The following is a 10,391-nucleotide window of genomic DNA, read 5'->3' on the forward strand; positions in this document are numbered from 1 at the left end:
GTGAGTGTTAGATGTGAGTTGAGTCAGTATTAAGATGTTTACGGATTTAACCTCTGAATGATCTTCATTAGGAAGCATATAGTGTTATGTATGATTAATATAAGATGAAGTGTGCATTATGGGTACTGGGGTGGTAAATCCTCTCCTTTTGTTGTAGAAACAGTATTTATTTTGGAAAATTATGTTCTATTTTGTAAAGCAAATGCAATTGATGGATCTTTTTTCTTGAAGCATTGTTAAGGCGAAAGTTAATCTTAAAGTGCACAGCTAACCACACCCCTTCTCCGTTCTAATCTATTTGAAGCATCCCTCTTTAGACCCTCCCAGGAAGTTCCAATTTCCCCTAAATCTTTCTTTACGACAACCTCCCACCCAAACCATGGCCGGCCTGGTTTTCGTTTAGCCCTAGACGGCTGGCCGAAAAGGAAAATCTTTGGCAATCTATCATCCTTCATCTGCAAAACGTACCCTATAAATCTCAACCTTTCTCTCATTATAGCCCTAGAAAGTGGGATTGAACCACACTTTTTGCACAGTCTACTGTTTGAAAAACGGTAAGTCAGTCGGGTAACCAAAACAATTCGTGGGCAATTTCTCTAAAAAACATCTAGCAAATCTTGTTTTCCGGAGTACCCATGCTTCAGAACCATATTTGACCACTGTCATCACTTTAGCTTCCAATATTCTAATCTTGGTTCGTGAACGTATTTTCCTATCCTTCCAGACTTTTTCAACTGTGAAAAAATACACTGGACATTGGCTATTCTACTTTTAATATCTTCAAGGCACCCACCGACTTTACTAATAATACTATTAAGGTCAGCGCAACTGTCTGTAAATAAAGCTGTCCACATGATTGGTCTTTTCTTTACCTAACGTCAACTTCTCATCTTCGCTGATTCCTAGCCATAACGACTTCGTTTTCTTAATATTTATTTTCAAACCTATTCTAGCACTCTGAACTCGCAAAACTTTTAGTTCATTTTCCTCACACTTTCGTCTAGAATGTTTAAGTCATTTGCATAACGTAGGTCCAGGAAAGTTTTTCTTTATCTTTTGAGTCCGTGTTCTACCATTGCCTTTCCTGTGCTCCTTAAGAAGAAGTCCATTAAAATGATCCACATGAATGGGGATAGAACACAACCTTGCTCAACTCCTGATTTAATGCAAAACCAGCTGTTTAACTTCATATCCTACCTTAACCTCTATATCTTTTCCTATAACTCTATCCCAGTTTAGAACATTGATGAAATGTTCTACCCTCCTCTCCTTAACCGTTCCAATGTTTAACTTGGACAAGTCTGGACTGACTATTCTCTCTCAATTTATTAACATGCTAGTACAATATTCTATGCCATCTAACTGCATCTTCCAGATCCTCAGTAATTTTAAACATGGTCTCCGATTCACACCTCCTTAGTTCATATTCCAATGCTTTCTCCACTTTCTTTGCATTCCTCTTATTAAAATATGATCAGTTACTCAGATAATTTTGCACAAGCCCCTTCTCGGATATAGGTGGTGGAATAGGTTTTTGAACTCAATTTCTTACTGTTTGATTTATTGAATCTGAATTAACATACCACTAGTACAGTACTTTACTATTGTATCATCTAGCTGTATCTTCCAGATCCTCGGCAATTTTATCCATGGCCGCCACTTCACACCTCCGTAGGTCATATACTAATGCTTTCTCCCCAAATTTAATACTCCTCTTATTTTCATATGATCTATCACTCAGATAATTCCTGTACAAACCCCTCCTCTCTATTAAACAAGAAAAATATTCACTAATATTCCAAGCTGTATTCCTAATTTTCTTCCCTAAGACACCATCAGCAACTTGGCAAATTATTTTTCTAAAATTATTCCATCCATCTTCTACACTGTCAAATTTTGAACTCTCTAGCTAAGTATTCAGTTCTCCCTGGTAAATTTCTTTCAAATTCTCATCCTTGACTCTACCAGCGTCATGGCCTCCCAAAAGGTAGTAACCCTTCTGAGCTTTAAATTAGCCTCTAAATGGGTACCTGGAGAAATCCCGGGAAGGTAAACAGGAAGGGTGTGCGAAAGCACAGGATGGTTGTCCCCCAGCTCCCCATTGCACTTCCTGGCTGAAGGGCCAAGAAACGGAGATCAGTACTACCGGTAGGGACCGTAAAGCCTAATGCCGTACCTTTATTTTTACTTTTAACATCAATAGCATCACTCCTATATACCCTAGTATCTCGTTTTGCTGCCAGTTTTTGGTTTGCAAAAATATAATTAATAAGGTTAGCTGTCGTACTACCACGTGAATACCATGTTAACTTATGGACCATTTTATGACCAAACACTGTATTGGTTATAACTAGTTTGTTATACCTACAAATTGCAGCAGCCTGTGGCCATTACTACTTTATTTCCTGCACAGAATTAACCTAGGCTAAGATACCATCTATGTCTATTTCTACCGACTTGGGCATTACAATCTCCTAATAAAAACACCACATTTCTACCTGGGACCCTGTCTATTTGTTCTTGTAACTGTAAGTAAAATTCATCTGAGTCACTAGTATCTCTGTCAGTAAGTTCTACAGGGGAATATACTACTATGACTGATATCCTGCACTTTTTAGCCATAAAACGAGTGATTACCCTCCCAGCCTAAGCAAGACTTAGCAACTTCCTTATTCGTCATGAGACTTACTCCTTGTCTACGCACTCCGTCCTTCTCGCCCGATTAAAAAAAATTCTACATCACCTAATTTCATGCTTCCTACCCCCTGTGATATGAGTTTCTGAAAGTCCAGTTCGAAGCGCCTGAATTTTTCACTCAAAATGCGAAAACGGTAGTTGTTTTTTAACGTCGCAATATTCCAAGTTGGAATTTTTCATATTCTTTAAGTGATTGAAATTATTTTGGGCTTAGGAAAAGCAATAGTCTTGGATACCAGTGCAGGATGGAAACCAGCATGTGTTCTCAGGTTTACATCGAGGTGCTTAAGCCGAATTAGAACTGGACAGCAAGAAGTCCCTGGGACCGCTAGTTGAATGGAGGTTTTGTTCAGTCCTGGGCCCATCTTGGTCACAACATGGTTTTCAGCACTTGGCGATGCTCTACAATCAACAAGAGTTGAAATCCTGCACAATGTCAAGCCTATTACCCCCGATTCATTATATATTCGTGCCTACAAATATAATGCTACTACATGTAGGCAACCCATAGCAGATAAATTAGTGAGGAACAGGTTTTTCAGCCCGAAAACACCCACCAAAATAGACCAAGTCCAGAACAATTGTCTATTAATCAGAATCCCATTCGAAAGCTAATTGACATGGGGTGAAAATTACTTTTCACAATGCCTCAAAACTGCTCACATTTGTTTTATTATTTTAAATTTTCCTTTCAAGTGTTTTGTAAAACAACTAAAAAAATTTAATTATTCATTAACTTTTTTTGGCACCCAAAAATGTTTTCAACAAAGCACTGGTAAACCGTCAGCATAAAGCGTGGGTCTGAGGAGAGCACTAATTTACTACCCTAATTTACAGAATTGGCAAACCAATAATTGGCCAATATTTGGAAGAGTTATAAATCAAATAGAAAAAAAAAATATGAGCATACAGTTCGATTTCTTTTTCATATTCATTTGCCTTTTTTTTCTAAAAAAAAATAATCACTACCGTTGCAACTGTGTTCCAACATCCGTCTCTGATGTTTGGATACGGCCCTTAGAGATTTTATATGACAGAAAATTTTATTTAAGTTTAGATATTTTTTTTGGTTTGTTGATTTGCATTATTTGTTAAACTTATTTTTCTTTAACAATTGCCTTAAAATACCAAACAATGCTAATTTGAAGAAACAGCAAATTCGTGTTTGCTACGTGCATGTATTTGTGACGGTGAATATTATTATTTCGAAAGGGTATTTAATGGGGAATGGTGTACTTGCTTTAAGTTGTGTTTTATATGTTTAAGCTCAAATAACAACACTAAAATTCGTTTGAATTTATTGCAAAAGAATCAAAACTTAGTTATCATTAATGATAAATAATTATTAGTAATTAGTATTGTTCCAAAGCAAAGACTATAATAAAAATACAGACGATTTCTACGGCCATAAATGTAAAATGGATTGCAGTCTTAGTCTCAATCACGTTCTGAAGTATTTTAGATGCTAAATTTGTTACTATCTGCCATTCTAAGCTGAAGGTAAGAACAAACTATTAACAATCACAAATAAATACGGAACTGTGGAACAGACCATTCACAAGAAGGGCACCAATCCCAAAAATTGTCGGTAGGAGGGGGCAAATAGTAATTTTCAAAATTTAGGGAGGAGGGAAGTTCGCTTCTTTTCCGATTTGGTAAAATTCTATTTAATTTACTTCTTGATATGTCAGAAAAGGTTTAGGTTAGGAAAATGAAACTTTCAGGGATGAATCTACAGACTAAAGTATATCCCGGGAAGGTATTTTGAAGCAACTATCCCCACTCCTTCTCCCTCTAGAGCGCCCTGACCTTTAAAAATATGTGTTATAAAAGTGAAACCTTGCAAAATAGATCTTCTGCTTAATTGAAGTACGACAGAGTTTTTTCAGTTTCATAACTTTGCTCAATCCTAATTTATAAGGCTTTAAAGATATGCGAATACATTTCCTAAACTTTAAAAAAAAAACATTTTTATGGCTCAAAATTTTACTCAAATAACAGGATTTACATTTTCAGAACTAAAGGCAGATAAAAAGCAACTGGTAACTGAAAATTAAGGTAAAATGTTGTTTTGTCAAAATTTCAATATGGGTACTTTAAAATACCTTCCCAGGACATACTTTAGCCTCTAGACCCATCCCTCAAAGTTTCATTTTCCTAACCTAAACCCTTTCCGAGATAGCAAGATGTCAATTAACTGGAATTTTACCTTCGATTTTTTCAATAAAATAAAACAGTATTGTTTAATGACAATACCCCAAAAATGTTGTCTAAAAATCTAGGGGGCCACTCCTTTTAACTCTATTAGGCACAAAAGTTGTTTAAAACAATTAACTTTTATCTTTAATTAATTAAAATTGAAAAATAATTACAATTTTTATTACAATTTTTGAGACGTACAAAAGTAAAACATATAAGAGGTTATAGAATGTACGACGATCTTTTAGATACTAAAATGCACAGGAGGTTTTTAAACAATTAGCCCTTTTAACAATAATCGATGAACAATCAGACATAGATACAGAAAGAAATCTAATAAAACGTAGAAACCCTATGTAAAGAGAGCAATAAAGAAAGGAAGCAATCAAAAAGAAATAAACCGACCTTCCTCTCCCGATGATGCAATATTTGCATACAGAACAACTATAACAACAAAGAATAGTTTATACATTCCTCCTGACAAAATATTACTTTAGTTTTTGTGCTAAATGATACCACGGCTTGGTGGGAATGCACTGGAAAGAAAAAAATGCGTAACAGTAAGCCACCTATTCTCTTTTCATCGGAATCCAACCTAAGAAGTATATTTCAGTTCCCAATATTCCCAAGGGGACTCACTTTCCGTAGGCTATTCAAGTGAAAGTGATTTTAGCGTCATACTTTGGAGTCTCGTGTCAGGTTGAACAAGGGTCCTTACAGTTCGGCTATAATAATTCGAAACATGTTATGTTGCGTAATACAGATTTTATGGAGGTCAGAAAAAATAGAAAGTCAATTTATAGTGTTTTTCTTAGGTAATTAAAGAAGTTTCGTTAGTGTTTTGTTTACTTTTTGATATTTGAAAAGCATAGATTTAGTAAAAGTGCAGGAAAATTACAAGGATTTTCTTTTCGGGTTTTTAGTTGTTTTGTTAAGTTTCTGGTATTCGAATAACATAGATTTAGTAGAAGTGCAGGAATGTACCAGTTAAAGATAGGAACGAGGTCACAATTAGTGAAAAGGAAAGAGTTAAAGAGAGATTAAATAAATAAAAAATTTGTTTTTTTAACTGAAAGTAAGGAGCGACATTAAAACTTAAAACGAACAGAAATTCCTCCGTGTATGAAAGGGGCTCTTTCCCTCTCAACGTCCCGCTCTATACGCTAAAGTTTGACTCTTTTTCTCAATTCTACTTTATCAAACAGTAAAAATCTTTTGCGTAAAGAGCAGGGCGTTGAGAAGGGAACAGCCCCTTTAATACACGGAGTAATTTCTGTTCGTTTTAAGTTTTAATGTCGCTCCTTACTTTCATATAAAAAACTAGTTTTTTTAATTTAATTTCTGAACGTTTTTGAATTAATGCATGTTTGATTTTGGCTCTCCACACATAAATTATTAAAATGAAATTTGCATATTAATTCTTTTCTTGGCTAAATGACTTTCTCTTAGTTTCGATCAGACGATTTTGATAAATAAGGGGTGGGGAAGGAGGCCTAGTTGCCCTCCAATTTTTCGGTTACTTAAAAAGGCAACTAGAACTTTTAACGAACGTTTTTATTAGTAAAAAATATACGTAACTTAAGAATTAACTTACGTAACAAACTTCTACATTCTTATATTTTTATTATGTATACGAGGCGGTTTGTCCCCTCGTTAATACCTCGCTCTTTACACTAAATCGTAAGTTTTGTCCCAATTCTTTAAGAATGACCCCTGAATCAGAAAGGCCGTAGAATAAATAGTTGAAATTACTAAAGATACTTTAGCATAAAGAGCGAGGTATTTAGGAGGAGAAGAACCCCTCATATGTGTAATAATCTCTTTTCGTTTTAAGTTGTAATGCTACTTCTTACTTTCAATTGAAAAAACTTGTTCATGTTTATTTTTTCATTGTTTTTTTATAGTAATGCTAGAAAATCATGCACCCTTTTCATTGAATTTCTCTTCCCCTGTGACATATTCCTCCAAGAAAAAATCCTCCCACATAGCCCTCTCCCCTCACCCCCCCTCCCTCAACCAAAAAATCCTCCCGAAAACGTCTGTACACTTCCCAATAGCCATTACTGTATGTAAACAATGGTCAAAGCTTGTAACTTGTAGCCCCTCCCACGGGGACTATGGGGGAGTAAGTCATCCCCAAAGACATAGGTATTATGGTTTTTGATCATGTTGAACAAAATGACTATCTCAAAATTTTTATCCGTTGACTTTGGGAAAAAATGAGCATGGGAGGGGGCCTAGGTGCCCTCCAATTTTTTTGGCCCCTTAAATAGGGCACTAGAACTTTCCATTTTCGTTAGAGTGAGCCCTCTTGTGACATCCTAGGACCACTTGGTCGATATGATGACCCTAGGAAAAAAAAATAAATAAACACGCACCCGTGATCTGTCTTCTGGCAAAAAAAATACGAAATTCCCCATTTTTGTAGATAGGAGCTTGAAATTTTTGCAAAAGGGTTCTCTGATACGCTGAATGTGATGGTGTGATTTTCGTTAAGATCCTATGACTTTAGGGGGTGTTTCCCGCTATTTTCCAAAATAAGGCAAATTTTCTCAGGCTCGTAACTTTTGATAACAAAGACTATATTTGATGAAACTTATATATTTAAAATCAGCATGAAAATGGGATTTTTTTATGTATCTTTTAGTATGAAAATTCGTTTTTTTAGAGTTGCGTTACTATTGAGCCGGGTCGCTCCTTACGTAGCATAATGGAACTTGATGCCCAATCCGTTACCATTACCCAATCCAATCCATTACCCATTACCTTGAAGTCCATTACCTGGACTTGATGCTCACTTAATTTGACAATCTGTCTTGGCTTTTTCTACAATTGGCCATGACTTTAACTTTTCCCACAATTAATCCCTTTTTTAATTCAAAAATCAACGGATCTTCATAGAATCTTCGTTACCACGAACTGTTTGATGGGCAGAATATTTTGAGAGTGTGCTAAACCGAGGTAGGGTTACAAAAAATATTCAGAGGAACATGAAAAAGTTTGTGATACCTTGGATATGAAGAAAGATTTATTTCGATAAGGAAGAATTAGCGAAAGTACAAAAAGGATTAAACAATAACAAGGTTTCAGGTTCTGATAGTGCGGTAAATGAGTTTCTTAAATATGGTGGCTATGAGGTTAGAAATAAATTGCGGAAGATTATGAATATGATTTTTGAAAAATAGGAAGTACCTAACGATTTTAGGAAAACCCTTATTAAACCACTGTATAAGAAAGGGGATAAGAGTGAGGGTCGTAATTATCGATGCATTAATCTGGTCTCTGTAGGTAGCGTAATGCTTAAAAATATAATACTTTTTAGTCTGAGAAATACTGTAGACAAATTTTTAAGGGAAGAACAGTGTGGTTTTAGTGTGGAGTTTCTTAAATACGGTGGCTCTGAGGTCAGAAATAAGTTACTGAAGATTAAGAGCATGATTTTTTTTTAAAGGACAAGTACCTAGCGATTTTAGAAAAACCTTAATCAAACCACTGTGTTAGAAAGGTGATAAGAATGAGTGTGGTAATGATCGAGGCGTTAGTCAAGTCTCTGTAGGTAGCAAATTATTAGAATGAGGCATGCTACAGACAAAGTTTTAAGAGAAGAACAGTGTGGTTTTAGAAAAGGTAGAGTATGTGTCGACCAAATTTTCACTCTTAAGTTAAAAATCGACAAGTGCCTGAGTTATCAAACACCTTTGGTCCCCAGTTTTACAGACTATAAGCAAGCGTTTGATTCTGTTGATGGAAGAGCTTTAGCAAAGGCTTACCTTGTATGGTATACCAGACAAATACATTAAAGTGATTAGGGTTATGGACAAGAATAACATTGCTGCGGTTAAGGTAGGAAATGAGATCAGCAGCTAGTTTGGTATTTAATTAGGAGTTAAGCAAGGTTGAGTTTTATCACCCTTTATGCGGATCATATTGATGGATTTTGTCTTAAAAAGCAGAGGAAAGGTATTAGGAGACCACGGGACCAAAAGGGCAAGAAAAATTCTCCTGGACGTCGATTATGCTGACGATTTAAGCATCCTAGATGAAAGTGGGAGCAAAATTAATGAATTTTTAGAGATTTTTCGAGTTCAGGGTGCTAGAATAGGTTTGAAAATTAATGTTGAGAAGACTAAGTCACAAAGGCTAGAAATAAGTCAAGATGAAAAGGTGACGTTGGGTGACGAAAAGATTGATCAGGTGGGCAGCTTCACATACCTTGGTAGTATTATTAGTAAAGACGGTGGGAGCAGTGAAGATGTCAAAAGTTAATTACCCAAGGCTCAGGGTGTTTTTTCACAGTTAAAAAAAAAGTTTGGAAGAAAAGGAAGACAAGCGTGCAAACCAAGATTAGATTATTGGAATTTACAGTGATGACAGTTGTCAAGTATGGCTCTAAAGCATGGGCGGTCTGAATAGCAGACGAAGATTTGTTAGGGGTTTTCCAGAGAAATTTTTAAGGATTGTTCTGGGTATTCGGCAGACTGACCGTATTTGAAACAGTAGGCTGGATGAAAAGTGTGGTTCAATCCCAATTTCTAAGGTGATAATCAGAGAAAAGTTGAGATGGCTAGGACACATTCTGAGATGATAGATTATCAAAGATTTTTCTTTTTGGCGAACCATCTAGGCTTAAACGGAAAGTAGGTCGCGTGCAGTTAGGGTGGGAGAATGTCAAAAAACTTGAATGAAATAGGACCGTTTCTTTTAATTGGGAGGACTATTCAAATTACTAGCACAGTTTACAAGATTTATTGTTTTACCTTATATTAAATTTTACATTTGTTTCTATTCAGCCTAAATGTCTATTTTTCAAGTTGGAACAACTTTTTATTTAGCACTTAAGTCATCTAAGATATTTATAGAACCCCTATCTTAGTTTAAAGAAAAAACCTCTTTGGACGTAGAAAGATGACCAAAAAAAATATTAAATGGAAAGGTCACCATTTATTGCGCCGAAATCCATATAGGCAAGTGTGTATTAAATGGAAAGTGTGTATTGAAGAAATATTGAATGAAAAGGTGCTGAAACCCATACAGGCGAGTGGGTCCTGATGTGAGGTGATCACTTTGGAATATTTCATTGGATTTGAGGTGCTTTTTCCGACGGCTTACATTTATTAATGATACCTTTGCATGAATTGGGACATTTTTATTCGGTTCACTGTCGGGTTACACTGCTTTATCCTAGGTGATTTGTGAAACTCTTGCAATACCACATCGAAAAATAAGTTCCAAATAATGGTGAGTCTAAATGAGGTACAATGCTTTCATAGGTGCAAGCACAGTAGCGTCTTTAGGTCCTTTAGTTGCAAAAACTAAAAATCATTGCTGGAAACTGAGTTTGACAAGCAGTAACATGTCAAACTTTTTATTAAAATTTATTAGGATGTCCACACGTCTCAATTAACAATGAATGCCTTTAGCCAGAATCTTTATAACTACATTTGACTTACTATTTCCTTTATCTAATTTATTTGTTAACTGGTAGGGGAAGCTTT

At 35.6% G+C, this 10,391-nt stretch overlaps 1 protein-coding gene across 1 annotated transcript in view; it reads right to left on the bottom strand.

Annotated features, from left to right (window-relative positions):
* LOC136036877 (protein obstructor-E-like) overlaps nucleotides 1-5,463 on the bottom strand; it is a 21,229-nt gene extending 15,766 nt beyond the window's left edge. The window contains exon 1 of the mRNA XM_065719219.1: nucleotides 5,302-5,463. Within this exon, the coding sequence (XP_065575291.1) occupies nucleotides 5,302-5,368 (67 nt within the window). The 5' untranslated portion in view covers nucleotides 5,369-5,463. The remainder of the gene's footprint in view (nucleotides 1-5,301) is intronic.
* Nucleotides 5,464-10,391: the final 4,928 nt, after the last annotated feature.

The sequence above is a fragment of the Artemia franciscana genome, chromosome 16, assembly GCF_032884065.1.
Source record: "Artemia franciscana chromosome 16, ASM3288406v1, whole genome shotgun sequence".
NCBI lineage: Eukaryota > Metazoa > Arthropoda > Branchiopoda > Anostraca > Artemiidae > Artemia > Artemia franciscana.